This window comes from Pongo pygmaeus, chromosome 20 (genome assembly GCF_028885625.2).
Source record: "Pongo pygmaeus isolate AG05252 chromosome 20, NHGRI_mPonPyg2-v2.0_pri, whole genome shotgun sequence".
NCBI lineage: Eukaryota > Metazoa > Chordata > Mammalia > Primates > Hominidae > Pongo > Pongo pygmaeus.
In genome coordinates this window covers 3768158-3787266 of record NC_072393.2, presented here as the reverse complement: position 1 = coordinate 3787266, position 19109 = coordinate 3768158, and the positions used below count along the sequence as shown (strand labels likewise).

The 19109-nt window shown below is 51.7% G+C and overlaps 1 protein-coding gene across 1 annotated transcript in view; it reads right to left on the bottom strand.

Moving 5' to 3' along the window:
• Positions 1-18422, bottom strand: part of ATCAY (ATCAY kinesin light chain interacting caytaxin) — a 47111-nt gene extending 28689 nt beyond the window's left edge. Inside the window, exons 1-2 of the mRNA XM_054465682.2 lie at positions 18073-18422; positions 13286-13403 (exon numbers count right to left, since the gene is read on the bottom strand). Of these exons, the coding sequence (XP_054321657.1) occupies positions 13286-13362 (77 nt within the window). The 5' untranslated portion in view covers positions 13363-13403; positions 18073-18422. The remainder of the gene's footprint in view (positions 1-13285; positions 13404-18072) is intronic.
• Between the last annotated feature and the right edge of the window lie 687 nt (positions 18423-19109).

The following is a 19109-nucleotide window of genomic DNA, read 5'->3' as shown; positions in this document are numbered from 1 at the left end:
AAAAAAAAGATTTATTCCCTCATTTCTGTTCCACTTAGGGCATGAGCTGTTAACCTTTTTGGGGCGGAATCTATTTATGCTTTTTCCCTCTCCCTTTCCCTCCCTCTCTCTTTTCTCCATTCATCAAATGTTTTTGCGTAACCACTGCGTCTCCAGTGCATCTATGGGGCTTGGAGGTAAAGGAGGAATCAGATGTCACCCTCCTCTTATTCATGGCAAAGATCAAAATGGAGCAGATTCCCAAAGGAAATGAAAGCATCTGTTCACACGAAAACTCATACTTGAATGTTCATAGCAGCATAGTTCATAAAAACCAAAAAGTGGAAACAATTTAAGAGTCCATTGACGGCCGGGTGCGGTGGCTCACGCCTGTCATCCTGGCACTTTGGGAGGCCGAGGAGGGTGGATCATGAGGTCAAGAGATCGAGACCATCCTGGCCAACATGATGAAACCCTGTCTGTACTAAAAATACAAAAATTAGGTGGATATGGTGGCGCATGCCTATAATCCCAGCTACTTGAGAGGCTGAGGCAAGAGGATCAGTTGAACCTGGGAGGCAGAAGTTGCAGTGAGCCGAAATCACGCCACTACACTCCAGCCTGGGGACAGAGTGAGACTCTGTCTCAAAAACAAACAAACAAACAAACACCAGGCCATTAACAGCTGACTGGCTCAACAAATGTGGTATATCCATTCAATGGAATACTATTTAGCCCTGAAAAGGAACAAGGCTCTGACACAGACCACAGCATGGATGCACCTTGAGGACGTCATGCTCAGTGAGAGATGCCAGACACAAAAGGCCACACAGTGTGTGATTCCAATTACATGAAATGTTGGCAGAGTGTGGTGGCTTATGCCTGTAATCCCAGCACTTTGAAAGGCTGAGGCAGGCGGGTTCATTGAGCTCAGGAGTTCAAGACCAGTTTGGGCAACATGGCGAAAGCCCGTCTCTACTAAAAATACAAAACCATTAGCTGGGTGTGGTGGTACATGTCTAGTTCCAAGTACTCAGGAGGCTGAGGCAGGAGGTTTGCTCTAACTTGGGAGGTCGAGGCTGCAGTGAGCTATGATTGCACCACTGCACTCCAGCCTAGGTGAAAGAGTGACACCCTGCTCAAAAAAGAAAGAAAAGAAAAGAAAAAAAAGAGATGTTTAGAACATGTAAATTCTCACAGGAAGTAGACATGTGGTCACCAGGGGTTGGGGGAGAGGGATGAAAATGGGGCTGACTTAATGGAATAGGATTTCCTCTCACGGTGATGAAAATGTCTTCAAATTAGATAGATGTGGGGTTGCAGAACGTTATGAATGGGCTCTGCCACTGAATCATGAACTTTAAAACAATGAATTCATGTTATGAGAATTCCATCTCAGTTTTTAAATTTTTTAAATTTTATTTTACTTATTTAATTTTTGAGACAGAGTTTCACTCTTTTGCCCAGGCTGGAGTGCAGTGGCGCAATCTCGGCTCACTGCAACCTCTATCTCCCGGGTTCAGGCGATTCTTGTGCCTCAGCCTCCAGAGTAGCTGTGATTATAGGCGCCCACCACCATGCTCAGCTGATTTTTGTATTTTTAGTAGAGATGGGATTTCACCACGTTGGCCAGGCTGGTCTCGAACTCCTGACCTCAGGAGATCCACCTGCCTTGGCCTCCCAAAGTGCTGGGATTACATGCGTGAGCCACCGTACTTGCCCTCACCTCAATTTTTTAAAAAGCAAGCTTTGGCTGGGCATGAGGCAGCACATGCCTGCACTTTGGGAGGCTGAGGTGGGAGGATCCTTGAGCCCAGGAGTTTGAGATCAGCCTGGGCAACACAGTGAGACTCCATCTCTACAAAATATAAAAAGCCAGGCGTGGTGGCATGTCCCTGTAGTCCCAGCTATTTGGGAAGCCAAGGTGGGAAGATCAGTTGAGCCCAGGAGGTCAGGGCTGCAGTGAGTCATGATAGAGCCACTGCACTCCAGCCTGGATGACAGAGCGAGGCGATATAGATATAGATAGATATAGATATAGATAGATATAGATATAGATATAGATATAGATATAGATATAGATATAGATTTTGCTATATATATATATATATAGCAAACTTCAAAGAAAGGACTGAAGAATGAACTGACATGCTCATTCAGAAGGTTAACCCAAACCAGTGCTGCAAAATTGCAGGCTGATGGCTGATGCACCAAGCCCAGTTATGTCCCGCCCATACAGCATTTAAAAACATTTTCCATTTGCTGTCAAAGAAGAGATGCAAAAAGTCTAGATTTCTGGCTGGGCGTGGTGGCTCATGCCTCAGTAATCCCAGCACTTTGGGAGGCTGAGGAGGGTGGATCATCTGAGGTCGGGAGTTCGAGACCAGCCTGGTCAGCATGGCAAAACCCTGTCTCTAATAAAAACACAAAAATTAGCCGGGCATGGTGGCGGGTGCCTGTAATCCCAGCTATTCGGGAGGCTGAGGCAGGAGAATCGCTTGAACCTGGGAGGTGTAGGTTGCAGTGAGCCGAGATCGTGACACTGCACTCCAGCCTGGGCAACAGAGCGAGACTCCGTCTCAAAACAAACAAACAAACAACCACTTGCCCAGCCAGGGTCCCTGTCCAGCCACCACCTCCTCCCGCTAGAAGAAAGCCCCATCGCTTTGCAGCCGGCACTGCCTTGGATTCTCAAGATGTGATTCAGCCTCACAACCTTGGATGGTCCACACAGATTCTACATAGGCTGTGAACCGAGTGGACCATTGCTGGGCTGCAGCTGAAATATGAAGCTGTAGAAAGCATCTCACGCCGGGCGCAGGGGCTCATGCCTGTAATCCCAACACTTTGGGAGGCCGAGGCAGATGGATCATCTGAGGCCAAGAGTTCAAGACCAGCCTGGCCAACGTGGTGAAACCCCGTCTCTAGTAAAAACACAAAATCAGCTGGGTGTGGTGGCGCATGCCTGTAATCCCAGCTACTCGGGAGGCTGAGGCAAGAGAATCGCTTGAACCCGGGAGGTGGAGGTTGCAGTGAGCTGAGACCGTGCCACTGCACTCCAGCCTGCGTGACAGAGTGAGACTCTGTCTCAAGAAAAAAAAAAAGGATGTGATTCAGCCTCACAACCTTGGATGGTCCACACAGATTCTACATTGGCCGTGAACTGGGTGGACCACTGCTGGGCTGCAGCTGAAATGTGAAGCTGTAGAAAGCATCTCAGACAGGGTGCAGAGGCTCATGCCTGTAATCACAGCACTTTGGGAGGTTGAGGAGGAGGATCACTTAAGCCCAAGAGTTGAAGACAAGCCTGGGCCACACAGCAAGACCCCGTCACTACTAAAAATGTAAAAATTACCCCAGCATGATGGCTCATGCCTGTGATCCCAGCTACTCAGCAGGCTGAGGTGGGAGGATCTCTTGAGCCTAGGAGTTAGAGACTAGCCTGGGCAACATAGTGAGACCCCATCTCTACAAAAAATACAACGTATTAGCCAGGCATGGTGGTATGCACTTGTAATCCCAGCTACTAAGGAGGCTGAGGCAGGAGGATCGCTTGAGTCTGGGAGTTTGAGGCTGCAGTGAGCTGTGATTGGCACCACTGCACTCCAGCCTGAGCAACAGAGCAAGAGTCTATCTAGAAAAAAAAAAAAAAAAAAAAGAAAGAAAGAAAGAAAAAAAGAAAGTATTTCAGCTGCACATAATACTGGGAAAGCGAGGAAAGCAGGAGAAAGGGTCGGAATGCCTAAAAGAGTCTCAGAGAGTCTGAGCGCAACCCCCAGCCCTGCCACTCCATCCAGCGCTAGGAGTTTGGGTGGTTCCTTCTCCTCCCTAAGCCTCTGTTTTCCTCATTACTAAAATGGGGGCCGGGTGCGGTGGCTCACGCCTGTAATTCCAGCACTTTGGGAGGCCGAGGCGGGCGGATCACCTGAGGTCAGGAGTTCGAGACCAGCCTGGCCAACATGGTAAAACCCCATCTCTACTAAAAATATAAAAATTAGCTGGGTATGGTGGTGCATGCCTGTAAACCCAGCTACTCAGGAGGCTGAGGCAAGAGAATCACTTGAACCCAGGAAGCGGAGGTTGCAGTGAGCTGAGATCGCGCCATTGCACTCCAGCCTGGCGACAGAGTGAGACTCCGTCTCAAAAACAAAAACAGAAACTGCAGCATTAGCTCTTACCTGACAGTTTCCAACCTGTCCTGTGGATTTTGGACTTGGTGGTTCCCAGGATTGTGCAAGGCAATTCCTGGCATGAAACCATGTATATAAAGGAAGACAATAAGCAAATAAGTAAACAAGGCAGATAGTGATGCTTGCGGCAAAGAAAATGAATGAAATAAAGGAGAGGAGAGCGAGAGAGAAAAATCACTGGAGTGGTCAGGGAAGGCCTCATTGAGGAGGCAGCTTTTTTTTTTTTTTTTGAGACAGGGTCTTGCTCTGTTGCCCAGCCTGGAGCACAGTGGTGCAATCATAGCTCACTGCAGCCTCAAATTCCTGGGCTCAAGGGATCCTCCTGTCTCAGTCTTCTGAGTAGCTGGGACTCTAGGTGTGCACCACCACACCCAGCTAATTATAAAATTTTTTGTAGAGACAGGGTCTCACTGTGGTGCCTAGGCTGGTCTTGAACTTCATGCTTCAAGCAATTCTCCTGCCTCAGCTTCCTAAAGTGCTGGGATTACAGGAGTGAGCTGCCATACCTGGTTAATTTTTCTGGTTTTTTTTTTTTTTTTTTTTTTTTGCAGACACAGCATCTCACCATGTTGCCCAGGCTGGTCTCGAACTCTTGGGCTCAAGCGATCCTCCTACCTCAGCCTCTCAAGTAGCTGGGACTACCAGCACACACTACTATGTCCAGCTAATTTTTTTTTTTTTTTTTTTTTGAGACAGAGTCTCACTCTGTTGCCCAGGCTGGAGTGTAGTGGCGCGATCTCGGCTCACTGCAAGCTCCGCCTCCTGGGTTCACGCCATTCTCCTGCCTCAGCCTCCGGAGTAGCTGGGACTACAGGCGCACGCCGCCACGCCTGGCTATTTTTTTGTATTTTTAGTAGAGATGGGGTTTCACCATGTTAGCCAGGATGGTCTCGATCTCCTGACCTCGTGATCTGCCCGCTTCGGCCTCCCAAAGTGCTAGGATTACAGGCGTGAACCACCGCGCCCAGCCGCCCAGATAATTTTTATATTTTTCTGCAGATGGGGTCTTGCAGGCTAGTCTTGAACTCCTGGGCTCAAGTGATCCTCCTGCCTGGGCCTCCCAAAGCGCTGGGATTACAGGAGTGAGCCACTGTGCCTGGCTGGAAGTGACTTTTAAGTGTAGACTTTTAAGCATGATGTTGGCGTCCTGCAGAGACCAGGCAAGAGCACTCCAGATGGAAGGCACTGCAGAGGCCCAGGCTCTGGGACTGGAATAAGCTTGCCAATTTCAAGGGCAGATCAGAAAGCAGACTCAGGGTGCCTGGCGCAGAGAGAGCAGTGGGGGAGGAGGGAGTGGTTGGAGGATGGAGGGTAGGGAGGGAGGGAGGGCCAGGGAGAGGCAGTGCCGCGGGGATGGGATGAGGTCCTGAGGCTGAGCTGCCAATTGCAGTGGATGTTCAGGAAAGGTTTAAGATCATGCGGAACTGGAGAAGCCGACCTGGCAGGGCTCCAGGCTCCCTGAAGGAGGACCCACTGCTCCGGAACATGGGTGGAGCGAGCTCTCCCCACCTGTTCATGGAGCTGCAGTTTCCAAGGTCAGGTGAGATCCTGTTACTTCTGCAAGCTCCAGGAGAACCGCAGACTCTCTAGACCTGGAGATCCCCTCCGTGGCCCCGGGGTATAATACATCCACTTAGCCCTCTGCAGAGCCGGCTCTCAAAGTCCACGATGGGCAACCCGGGTAAAAAGTGGAAGTCCTAGCCGGGCATGGTGGCTCACACCTGTAATCCCAGCACTTTGGGAGGCCGAGGCAAGCGGATCATAGGGTCAAGCGATCAAGACCAGCCTGGCCAACATGGTGAAACCCCGTCTCTACTAAAAATACTAAAATTAGCCTGGCATGGTGGCACGTGCCTGTGGTCCCAGCTACTTGGGAGGCTGAGGCAGAAGAATTGCTTGAACCCAGGAGGAGGAGGTTGCAGTGAGCTGAGATCGTGCCACTGCACTCCAGCCTGGGCGACAGAGCAAGTCTCCGTCTCAAAAAAAAAAAAAAGTGGGGATCCCCCCACATGCAAGATGCATAGTGTGGCTTCGTCCTACTGAGGTGGGTTGGATCGTGTTCCCCCAAAAGAGATAAGTTTAAGTCCCAGTGCCTGGTGAGGTGCACGCCCCAGTAGACACACAACCCAGTATACTCAACCTGATGCAATGAGTGGTCCCAGATTGGGTCTTGGACCTGGGGTTTGGGGCAGGGGCATTAGCTAAATAGGGACATGGGACATTATTGGTACAATTGAGGGTAAATTTTTTTTTTTTTGAGACAGAGTCTTGCTGTGTTGCCCAGGCTAGAGTGCAGCGGCACAATCTCGGCTCACTGCAACTTCTGCCTCCTGGGTTGAAGCGATTCTCCTGCCTTAGCCTCCCCAGTAGCTGGGGTTACAGGTGCCCGCCACCACACCCAGTTGACTTTTGTATTTTTAGTAGAGACGGGGTTTCACCATGTTGGCCCAGGCCGGTCTCGAACTCCCGACCTCAGGTGATCCACCTGCCTTGGCCTCCCAAAGTGCTGGGATTACAGATGTGAGTCACTGCACCCAGCCCTGAGAGCTGACTTTGATATAAAAGGAGCAAAATGTTAACAATTGTATAATCCTACTAAAGGTATGCAGATATTCTTTATATCATTCTTGTAATTTTTTTCCAAGTTTGGAAGTATATCAAAATAGGCCAGGCGCAGTGGCTCATGCCTGTAATCCCAGCATTTTGGGAGGCTGAGGTGGGAGGATCATTTGAACCCAGGAGTTTGAGACCAACCTGGGCAACACAGTGAGACCCCGTCTCTATAGAAAATAAAACATAGCTGGGTGTGGTGGCAGGTATGCAGGAGGCTGCAGTGGGAGGATCACCTCAGCCTGGGACGTGGAGGCTGTAGGGAGCTATGATCACACCACTGCACTCCAGCCTGGGTGACAGAGCAAGACCCCGTCTGGAAAAAAAAAATTGAAAAGTTACAAGCAGCCGGGCATGGTGGCTCACACCTGTAATCCCAGCACTTTGGGAAGTTGAGGCGGGTGGATCACTTGAGGTCAGGAGTTCGAGACCAGCCTGACGAATATGGTGAAACCCCATCTCTGCTAAAAATACAAAAATTAGCCGGGCGTGGTGGTGGGCGCCTGTAAACTCAGCTACTTGGGGGGCTGAGACAGGAGAATCACTCGAACCTGGGAAGCGGAGGTTGCAGCGAGCCAAGGTCATGTCATTGCACTCCAGCCTGGGCGTTGCAGTGAGACTCTGTCTCAAATAAATAAATAAATAAAACCCCCCCCAAAACCCAAAACAAACAGAAAAAGTTACAAGCAAGCAAACAAAACTGGCAGCCACTCAGCTGTGAGGGGAAGAGAGTAGAGGGAGCCATGGGGCAGCTCATCCTGCACCTGACCCTCCTCAGCTATGATGCCCTGGGTAAGCTCCTCCCCCAAGTCCTCAGTTTCCCCACACAGACTTCCTCAGTCCCTCAACCTGAGCCCAGGGCCTTTGCACATGCTGTTCTCTCTGCTTGGAATGTGGGGCCCCTGCCCCCTACTTCCTTCCCTGGCTCATCCCTCCTTACCCTTCACAGCCAGGAATCACAGTTCCCCTTCCCTCCCTGGCCTGGTCAGAAGTGCCATGAACCCAGCTGCCACCTTGCATTGGGTTGTGAGGCTATAAGGGACTGGTATACAGTTGGCGCATAGCATCAGAATGAGTGAATGGAGAAATTGAGGCAGCAAGCAATCTCCGGGCTGCCTTAAGCTGTAGCTCCGTTAGCAGGCTGCAGAAGGGTTAGAGTGAAGGAAAATGCTAGAAGGAGGCTGGGCGCGGTGACTCACACCTGTAATCCCAGCACTTTGGGAGTCTGAGGCAGGCGAATCACTTGAGGTTAGGAGTTCGACACCAGCCTGGCCAACATGGTGAAACCCTGTCTCTAACGAAAATACAAAAATGAGCCAGGCATGGTGGTGCGTACCTGTAATCCCAGCTACTTGGGAGGCTGAGGCAAGAGAATTGCTTGAAACCAGGAAGTGAAGGTTGCAGTGAGCTGAGATTGCACCGCTGCACTCCAGCCTGGGTGACAGAGTAAGATTCTGTCTCCAAAAAAAAAAAAAAAAAGTGCTAGAAGGGCAGAGGCCATGCAGGGCTCTGTCTGACATCCTTAGGGGAAGTACAAAGACCACTTCTGCAGTCCCCAAGGGAGGGGACGGCTGGGCTGGAAGAAATTGAATTGTGAGCTGTTTTGCACCAGACAGAGGTGGTTATGTGTGGCTGCAGCTGGACCTGCACCGAGGAGCTGACTCAGTTCTTCCGGAGACGAGGAAGACAGAGGCCTCGTGGAGGAAGTGTCCTGTTGGCAAAGGGGTAGCTCGTGGGGCCCAGGCTGGCACAGCGAGGCCACTGTCCTGCAAACACAAAGCTGCTGCAGTGGATGGGCGAGCAACCTTGCAGCTGTAAGAAATCCACCAGAAACACACCCTCCTCCCGCTCCCGCTGGCCTCGCCCCTTCCAGAACCGGCTTCCAGCTCGCATTTGCGGGTGTGCTCGGCCTTGGTTTTTGTCTCAAGAAGGCTTGGATGAGACGAGAGCTTTTAAAATTATCGGTGGAGGCCAGGTGTGGTGGCTCACGCCTGTAATCCCAGCACTTTGGGAGACCGAGGCAGGCGGATCACTTGAAGTTGGGAGTTCGAGACCAGCGTGGCCAACATGGTGAAACCCCGTCTCTACCAAAAATACAAAAATTAGCTGGGCCTGGTGGTGTGTGCCTGTAATCTCAGCTACTCGGGAGGCTGAGATGGGAGAATTACTTGAACCCGGGAGGTGGAGGTTGCAGTGAGCCGAGCTCACACCACCACTGCACTCCAGGTTAGGTGACAGAGTGAGACTTTGTCTCCAAAAAAAAAAAAAAAAAAAAAAAAAATTATCGGTGGAGCTGGGCCCAATGGCTCACACCTGTAATCCCAGCACTTTGGGAGGTTGAGGTGGGCAGATCACCTGAGGTTGAGAGTTCGAGACCAGCCTGGCCAACATGGTGAAACCTCATCTCTACTAAAAATACAAAGATGAGCTGGGCGTGGTGGCAGATGCCTGTAATCCAGCTACTTGGGAGGCTGAAGCAGGAGAATCACTTGAACCCGGGAGGCGGAGGTTGCAGTGAGCTGAGATCGCGCCACTGCACTCCAGCCTGGGTGACAGAGCGAGACTCTGTCTCAAAAAAAAAAAGAAAAAAAAGAAAAGAAATAAAAAAAAAATCAGTAGGGGGAAAGGGAGCTAAGCTAATAGTAATAATAACACCGGAGATGATTATTTATTTGTGCTGCCTTCACCATTTGCACAGCCCATCTGCCTATCTCGGCTGTTTCATCGAAATTTCACGACCACCTGGTGTGCAAGAGATTATTGTCCTATTTTACAGATCAGAAAACAGAGGCACTGAGATGCCCAAAGAGATAGCCCAGGTGGCAGAGCAAACCTGCTGGAGAATTGGGATTTGAACCATGGGCGTCCGATTCCAAAGCTTATGCGCCTTTGTTTATGCTGTGCTGCTTGAAATGACATTATTTTAAAATTATTATTATTTTTCTTAGCTATGCAGTCTTGCTCTGTTGTCCAGGCTGGAGTGCAGTGGTGTGATCATAGCTCACTGCTGCGATGTCCCAGGTCCAAACAATCCTCCTGCCTCAGCCTCCTGAGTAGCTGGAACTACAGGCGCACACCAGCATACCTGACTAATTTTTTTTTATTTTTTATTTTTATTTATTTATTTTGAGACGGAGTCTCACTCTGTCGCCCAGGCTGGAGTTCAGTGGTGCGATCTTGGCTCACTGCAACCTCCGCCTCCCGCGTTCAAGCGATTCCCCTGCCTCAGCTTCCCGAGTAGCTGGTATTTACAGGCATGGGCCACCATGCTCGGCTAATTTTGTATTTTTAGTAGAGACAGGGTTTTTCCATGTTGGTCAGGCTGGTCTCAAACTCCTGACCTCAGGTTGTCTGCCCGCCTTGGCTTCCCAAAGTGCTAGGATTATAGGTGTGAGCCACCAGGCCCAGCCAGTTTTTGTTTGTTTTTTGTTTTTTTAAGAGACGAGGTCTTGCTATGTTGCCCAGGCTAATCTCAAACTCCTGGGCTCAAGCGATCCTCCCGCCTTGGCGTCCCAAAGAGCTGGGATTACAGACATCAGCCTCTGCTCCCAGCCGTGATTCTCTGATTCTCGGCTATTCTGAGGACAGGGACACAGACAGGTGCATGGGCCTTAGAGGCCTGGCAATGACTGGATTCAGGAGAGGGCTGAAGTTCTTGAATATCAAGATGCCGTCTTCAACAGTCCTCCTTCTGCCCGGACATGAATGGGAAGGAAGCTCTCGGCCTCCCACACTAGCCTGACTCATTTTGAAGGAGACCGATTGCTTCAAGGCATTCTTCTGTATCTCCTTCAAACCCCATTCTCTTTTAAGTTCGTTCTTTTGGCCTCGTTCTGCCCTCCGGAACCCTCTCAGATTGAGATTTCTCTGGAACTGGAGATTCTGCTTTTTTGAGACAGTCTCACTCACTCCACTGCCCAGGCTGGAGTACAGTGGCACGATCTTGGCTCACTGCAACCTCCGCCTCCCGAGTTCAAGCAGTTCTCCTGCCTCAGCCTGCTGGGTAGCTGGGATTACAGGTGCCCACCACCACGCCCGACTAATTTTTGTATTTTTAGTAGAGATGAGGTTTCACCATGTTGTCCAGGCTGGCCTCGAACTCCTGACCTCAAGTGATTTGCCTGCCTCGGCCTCCCAAACTGTTGGGACTGCAGACGTGAGCCACTGTGCGTGGCCTGGAGATTCTTTTCAAATTCTCTTTTTCAGTCAGAACGCACCTGGTCTTTTTGACTGAACCTCACCCAATAGTTTCTATAACTGACCCTTGGGCATTGTGTCCGGGGGATGGATGAATTCCTGGCTCCGAAAGGGAAGAGGGATGAGCAGCTATCTTTAGCCAGCAAATCAGAGTCACACGTCTCAACAGCAAATTCGCACAGCTTCCTTTCCATGTAGTATTTTTTTTTTTTTTGAGACGGAGTCTCGCACTGTCACCCGGGCTGGAGTGCAGTGGTGCATCTCAGCTCACTGCAACCTGTGCCTCCCGGGTTCAAATGATTCTCCTGCCTCAGCCTCCCGAGTACTTGGAATTACAGGCGTGCACCACCATGCCCAGCTAATTTTTTTTTTATTTTTATTTTTAGTAGAGACAAGGTTTCACTATGTTGGCCAGGCTGGTCTCAAATTCCTGACCTTGTGATCTGCCCACCTTGGCCTCCCAAAGTGCTGGGATTACACGCCTGAGCCACTGCGACCGGTCTTTTTTTTTTCTCTCTTTTTAAATAGAGACAGGCAGCTGGGCGCGATGGCTCACGCCTGTAATCCCAGCACTTTGGGAGGCCGAGGTGGGCGGATCACGAGGTCAGACGATCGAGACCATCCTGGCTAACACGGTGAAACCCCATCTCTACTAAAAATACAAAACATGATCTGGGCGTGGTGGCGGGCGCCTGTAGTCCCAGCTACTCGGGAGGCTGAGGCAGGAGAATGGCGTGAACCTGGAAGGCGGAGCTTGCAGCAAGCAGAGATTGTGCCACTGCACTCCAGCCTGGGCAACAAAGCGAGACTCCGTCTCAAAAAAATAAATAAATAAGTAAAATAAAATAAATAAATAGAGACAGGGTCTCGCTCTGTCACCCAGACTGGAGTGCAGTGCTGCAATCATGGCTCGCTGCAACCTCCGCCTTCTGGGCTCAAGCAATCCTCCTGCCTCAGCCTGCCAAGTAGCTGAGACTGCAGGTGCACACCACCATGCCCAGCTAATTTTTTTTTTTTAGTAGAAATGGGGTCTCACTAGCTTGCCCAGGCTAGTTTCGAACTCTTGAGCTCAATCAATCCCCCCAGCCTGAGCCTCTGTAAGTGCTGGGATCATAGACGTGAGCCACCGTGCCCAGCCCCTGTGATTTCTTATTCTGACCAGTGATCAGCACCTGTCACCCAATATTTGTTAAGCGCCAACTGTATGCCAGGCACTATCCTTAGGTTGCGATACAGCAATCAGCTAAACAAAGACCCCTGCTCTTGTGGGGCTCCATGTGGTGGGGAGACACAGTGTAGACAAGATGTCCCTGCAAAACGTTCAGCGTAGGGGCCGGGCGTGGTGGCTCTCGCCTGTAATCCCAGCACTTTGGGAGTTCGAGACCGGCCTGGCCAACATGGTGAAATCTGGTCTCTACTGAAAATACAAAAATCAGCCAGACGTGGTGGCAGGTGCCTGTAATCCTAGCTACTAGGGGGCATGAGGAAGGACAATCACTTGAACCCAGGAGGTGGAGGTTGCAGTGACCCAAGATCGTGCCACTGCACTCCAGCCTGTGGGACACAGTGAGACTCAAAAAAAAAAATGTTCAGCATGTTAAGGGAGGTAAGTGTCTCCTAAAGGCTGCTAATAAATCACCATGGTGCCTCAGCCTCCCGAGTAGCTGGAATTATAGGCACGTGCCACCATGCCCAGCTAATTTTTTTTTTCTTTTGAGACGGAGTCTCGCCTGTTGCCCAGGCTGGAGTGCAGTGGTGCGATCTCGGCTCACTGCAAGCTCCGCCTCCTGGGTTCACGCCATTCTCCTGCCTCAGCCTCCTGAGTAGCGGGGACTACAGGTGCCCACCACCACACCCGGCTAATTTTTGTATTTTTAGTAGAGATGGGGTTTCACCATGTTAGCCAGGATGGTCTCGATCTCCTGACCTCATGATCCACCCGCCTCGGCCTCCCAAAGTGCTGGGATTACAAGCGTGAACCACCATGCCCAGTCAGAATGTTAAGAACTCTTAAAATGGTGTAGGGGTGGGGGATCCTTTGGAGCTTTGGGGCAGGGAGGACAGAAATGAACCTTAAATCATTGAGCAAATATCCATTATGTGCCTGGCCAGGACTACCCCACTGTGAGGCCACAGAGAAGACACACACAGGGCCTCAGGCCTCCCAGAGTGTGCGGGAGATGAGGACGCGGAGATGGAACCAGGCCAGCCCCAGGCCATTCCCACTTAGAGACGGCCTCGCTCCTGTGTCCCACCTGGGAGAGACATCTGCTCCCCCGACAGCTGACTCAGGGATGTGGAAGTCCTACCTGGGAAGATCTTCGTCCTGCCATTCCTCCTTCACGTCCACGTTTTCCATCCGGAGCGTGGCTTCAGTGGTCCCCATGGGAGCTGGGAAGAGGCACTGGCTTGAAGCAGGGATGACCCCTGAAAGGAAGCCGCAGAGGAATGGGTTTTACTGGACAATAATCCTAATGACAATCCCCTACCCCATGCAGCTCTTCCCCCTCCCACTCCCCCTCCGTCTCCCCCTCCCCTTCCCCTCCCCCTCTGTCCTCTAGCCTCTCTCCTCTCTCCTTCTCCTTCTTCTTCTTTTTTGAGATGGAGTCTTGCTCTGTTGCCCAGGCTGGAGTGCAATGGTGCCATCTCAGCTCACTGCAACCTCCACCTTCCGGGCTCAAGCAATTCTCCTGCCTCAGCCTCCCAAGTAGCTGGGATTGCAGGCACCCGTCACCACACCCGGTTAATTCTTGTATTTTTAGTAGAGACAGGGTTTCACCATGTTGGCCAGGCTGGTCTCGAACTCCTGACCTCAGGTGATCCTCCTGCCTTGGCCTCCCAAAGTGCTGGGATTACAGGCATGAGCCATCATGCCCGGCTAAATTTTGTATTTTTAATAGAGACAGGGTTTCACTATGTTGGCTAGGCTGGTCTCAAACTCCTGAGCTCAAGCGGTCTACCTGCCTCAGCCTCCCAAAGTGCTGGGATTACAGGGGTGAGCCACTGAGCCTGGCTCTTTTTTAAAAAACAAAAACAAAAACAAAACAAAAAAAACACATGATCTTGCTCTGTTGCCTGGGCTGGAGTATAGCTCATTGCAGCCTTGAACTCCTGGGCTTAAGCAATCCTCCTGCCTCAGCCCCCTGCCAGTAGCTGTGACCACAGGTGTGCACCACCATGCCTGGGTAATTTTTTAAAATCTTTTTTTAAGAGATTGGGTCTTGCTATGTTGCCCAGGCTGGTCTCAAACTCTTGGGCTCAAGCAGTCCTCCTGCCTCGGCCTCCCTAAGCGCTGAGATTACAGGGGTGAACCACTGTGCCCAGCCAGCACTTCTTATGGAACCATCACCCAGCCCCATGAGGTTCCCCTGTTTTACAGATGAGAACACGGAGGCACAGAGAGCTTAGGATGCACAGTGGGGTTCAGAGTTTGAATGTGGGCGAGAGGCTGAGCCTTCAGATACAAGCCCCACTCCCTTGGAAACTTTGAAATCTACCTTCTCCAGGGTGAGCCATGACCCAGATAGACTTACCCTCCCTCTTGTGCCTTGGACCTCAACTAGAAAGCAAGAAATCCAAATCATCATTCATACTAAAGTGTGAATGGCTGATATACTTCAGCTTCCGTGCTGGGAATGCCAAGTTCAAAGAGAATCCAGAAGGCTCTAACCCATTGCTATCTGTCATATCTACCAGGCCACCTGTGCTGCCCCTCTGTCCTCCCTCAAGGAAATCCTGGTGACCTTCTGACCCCGGGGGTCACAAAGGAAGTGTGGAAAGAGACTGGGGTTAGAAAGGAGACCCTCATCTTTACTACCACAAAATGCCACTTTATTTATTTATTTATTTAGAGACGGGGTCTTGCTTTGTCGCCCAGGCTGGAGTGCAGTGGTGCAATCCCAGCTCACTACAGCCTCCAACTCCTGGGCTCAAGCGATCCTCCTGCCTCAGCCTCCCAAGTAGCTGGGACCACGAGTGTGTGCCATCATGCCTGGCTAATTTTTCCGATCTTGCTATGTCACCCAGGCTGGTCTTGAACTTTCGGACTCAGGTGATCCTCCTGCCTCAGCCTCCCAAAGTGCTGGGATTACAGGCATGAGCCACTGTGCCACCCCAACCCCCACACCAGTTTTGTTTTTCTTGTTCTGAGGAGCTCACTGGGGGCAGGGGCAGGGCAGGGGGAAGCAGTCTGGGTGGGGGCCGGGATCAGAGCTACCAGGTGAGACCGAGTTCTGGTCTGCTCTGGGGCATCTCCCTCTCTGGGTCTCAGTTTCCCCTTCTGTAAACAAAAGAGTTCAATTAGAGATGACCTCTAAGATACCTTTTGGACATAACATACCAGCATCTTATGACTCAACCAACCCCATCTGTTTTGTGCTTTGAAACCAGTGCTTTGCACCTGTGGACAACTCTGCCTCCCCTGCTGCAAAGGGACACTTGGCATTGTCTAGAGGCACTTTTGTCACAACTGAGGGGAAGGAGTGCCTCCTGGGGCAGGCCAGGGGTGCTGCTCAGCACCCTACAGTGCCCAGGATGGCCGCCCATGACCAAGAATGACTGGGCCCCAAATATCCATAGATCCAAGGTGGAGAAACCTTGTCTTAAAGGCAATAGTAATTTCTGTGTGCATTCCCGTGTTTGCGAAAGGATTTCAGGCCCGTGTCCGGCAGTCATTACAGAGCATTGTACACTCTGTCCTTCCATTACTTCCGTTTGTCCTCTCAACAGCTCCCAAGTAGCTAGATCCACTTTTTTTTGTTATTTTTTTTTGAGACAGAGTCTTGCTCTGTCGCCCAGGCTAGAGTGCAGTGGTGCGATCTCGGCTCACTGCAACCTCCACCTCCTGAGTAGCTGGGACTACAGGCACGTGCCACCACGCTCAGCTAATTTTTGTATTTTCAGTAGAGATGGTGTTTCACTATATTGGCCAGGCTGGTCTCGAACTCCTGACCTCGTGATCCACCTGCCTCCCAAAGTGCTGGGATTATAGGTGTGAGCCACCGCGCTGGGCCACTAGATCCACTTTTTAAAGCATCTAGGGGCTGGATGCAGTGGTGCATGCCTGGAACCCCAGCACTTTGGGCAGATTGCTTGAGACCAGGGGTTCGAGACCAGCCTGGGCAACACAGCAAGACCCCATCTCTCCAAAAAAATACAAAAACTAACCAAGCATAATGGTGGGTGCCTGAGGTCTTAGCTATTCAGGAGGCTGAGGTGGGAGGATTGAGCCCAGAAGGTCAAGACCAGCCTGGGCAACATAGCAAGACCCCATCTCTACAAAAAGCAAAAACAAAAAGAAAAATTAATCAAATTTGGTGGGTGCCTGAAGTCATAGCTGTTCAGGAGGCTGAGGTGGGAGGATTGCCTGAGCCCAGGAGGTTGAGGCTGCAGTGAGGTATGATTGTGCTACCACATTCCAGCCTGAGCAACACAGTGAGGTTCTATTTCAAAAAATAAAATAAAATAAGGCATCTGGCTGGTGCAGTGGCTCACACCTGTAATCCCCAGCACTTTGGGAGGCTGAGATAGGAGGATCGCTTGAGCCCGGAAGGTCAAGACCAGCCTGGGCAACATAGCAAGACCCCATCCCTAAAAAAAAAAAAAAATACAAAAATTAACCAAACATGGTGATGGGTGCCTGGTGCCTGAGGTCCTAGCTATTCAGGAGGCTGAGGTTGGAGGATCGCTTGAGCCCAGGAGGTCGAGGCTGCCGTGAGCTATGATCGTGCCACTGCTTTCCAGCCTGAGCAACAGAGACCCTATTTCAAAAAATAAAATAAAAAATAAAGCATCTGGCTGGGGGCAGTGGCTCACATGTGTAATCCCAGCACTTTGGGAGGATCGCCTGAGTACAGGAGGTCAAGACCAGCGGGGCAAGATAGCAAGACCCTGTCTCAAAAAAACCAAATACATAAAGCATGTAAGGCCCCCAACTCTCACGGCATCCAGGCTGCCTCTCTGTGGAGTAGGTTACCTGCAGCCCTCCAGCGTAGATATCGGGTTTGCATCGGGGACAGGGGACTGTGGCTTAGCAACGAAGGACACAGAGGCAGCCTCAGCCAGATGAGGAAGTAGGGGGAGGGGACGGCTAAAACTAGACCCTCCCCCGTACAGGGTGAGCGTTTCTCACTCGATTCTCTGTCCTCAATGTCGTCATTCATGCTTGGAGGAGGGACAGTAACACGCAGCATGGAAAAAAAAAATCCCTCCTGGATGCTATGGGGTGGGGGGTGGGGGTGGCAGCAGCCAGGCAGGCCCTTCCCGCGAGGGTAAGTTCTACTCGGCAGTAGAAACGCATTTGCTCTCCGGAGGAAGGGGTCTTAGCCTCTGCCTTCCTTATACTGAGCTGGGTGTGACCTCAGCCCCCAGGAACACTCCCACCAGCCCCGCCCGCGACCCCCACCCCCTGCCAGCTGCAGCCACAGGCGTTGACTCCACAGTCTTCTAACGATGGGGTGTGGTGGGTCCTCAATGGGCCCCGGACACTCCTGCACTCAGATCCTGGCTTCGCATTTGCGGACGGCCAAAAGAAGACAGTGACATCAAGGAACAGGAGTGAAGCGCTCATTTGAGCCCTGATGTCTGATTATTAGCAAATCACATACGAGTTCCAATAAGGAGGAGGCATCTGTGTCTTAAACCATAAACCACCCCCTTCCTCCCCACCCCACAGGACAGCCTTTGTCGACACACTTAGAGTTTTTTTTTTTTTCCGAAATCGGCGGTTGGTGGCCTTCCCAGCGTTATAAATAGGAAATACACAGGGCTAGGATGGGTCTATTTCAGCGTCCCAGAGAGAAGCTGAGGTTTTCATCCGCCCGAGCTCTCACCGTGTCCTGAAAATGGTGCACTTATCTGCCTTCCAGGGGAACGGTGCGCGCGGAAGGTAAACTGTGTTGCTGGGCGCAGCTCAGGGAACGGTGTTTCCTGGTACCGGGAACAGGGATGTGAGGGCCTTCACGGAGTCACAAGACCGTGGCTCTCTGCTCCCACCCGCCCCATCTGCTGGAAAGGGATTTAGAGGCGGCAAAGGCTGCCGGATAAACCTTCCAGGGAGACGGTTTATCCCGGGAGAAGGGGAGATGCGCGCACTCACCTCTGCAGCTGAGACAGCCTCTCCTCCTTACTGGCAAACAAAGGCGAGCCCTGCCTGGGTGCAGCTGGGCATCGCTCACGCTCCCCAGGCCTTCAGAGCCTGGGAGGAAGAGGATGCTCGCAGGGGCGGATTCTGCATGCGAGGAAGGTCACCCAGGGCGACGTGGCCAGCGCCCGCCAGCTCTTTTGTGCAGGGGTGGGTGGGGTGCAGGGTTAGCGGTGGGCTCCCCAGCTCGGGGCTGCGGCTGCGCCCCCTCTCATCGCCGCCCGCCTGCGCGCCCTGCCTCCGAGGTAGCTGCTTCTTCCCAGCTCAGGGCTGGCAGAGGCTCGGCTTCCCGAAGACAGTTAATTTATGCTGCTTTTGTGTGCAGGCAGGAGGGGGTGGGGGGTGGCGGCCTGACGGAAAAGCACAGCCCCCTGCCAGAATCCGGTCCTCTCCATTGGCTGACAGACAAGCATCTCCGAAAGCCACGCCAGGGGCAGAGGCAGAAATGATTTTCTGATGGCGCATCACAGATTTAAAAACAAAACAACGGACAAATAAATAAATAAATGGCAAGATGGCCTCATTCCTTAGAGAATGGGGGGTGGGGGGTTGGGGAAGGTCTTCTTGGCACTTCTCCTTGCAAAGGGAGCAGGGGTGAGGGGTGGCATCCCCCAAAAAGTCTGTTCAGGCAAAGAAATGACTGTCCCCAGGCCGGATGCCATGGCTCACACCTGTAATCCCAGCACTTTGGGAGGCCGAGGCGGGAGGATCACCTGAGGTCAGGAGTTCGATACCAGCCTGGCCAACAAGGTGAAACCCCGTCTCTACTGAAAATACAAAAATTAGCCAGGTGTGGTGGTGGGCGCCTGTAGTCCCAGCCACTCGGGAGGCTGAGACAGGAGAATCGCTCGAAACTGGGAGGCAGAGGTTGCAGTGAGCCGAGATGGTGCCACTGCACTCCAGCCTGGGCAGTAGAGGGAGATTCTATCTCAAAGAAAAAAAAAAGAAATGACTGTCCCCAGGTCACCGTGGTGTGGGTCGTCCATTAGATG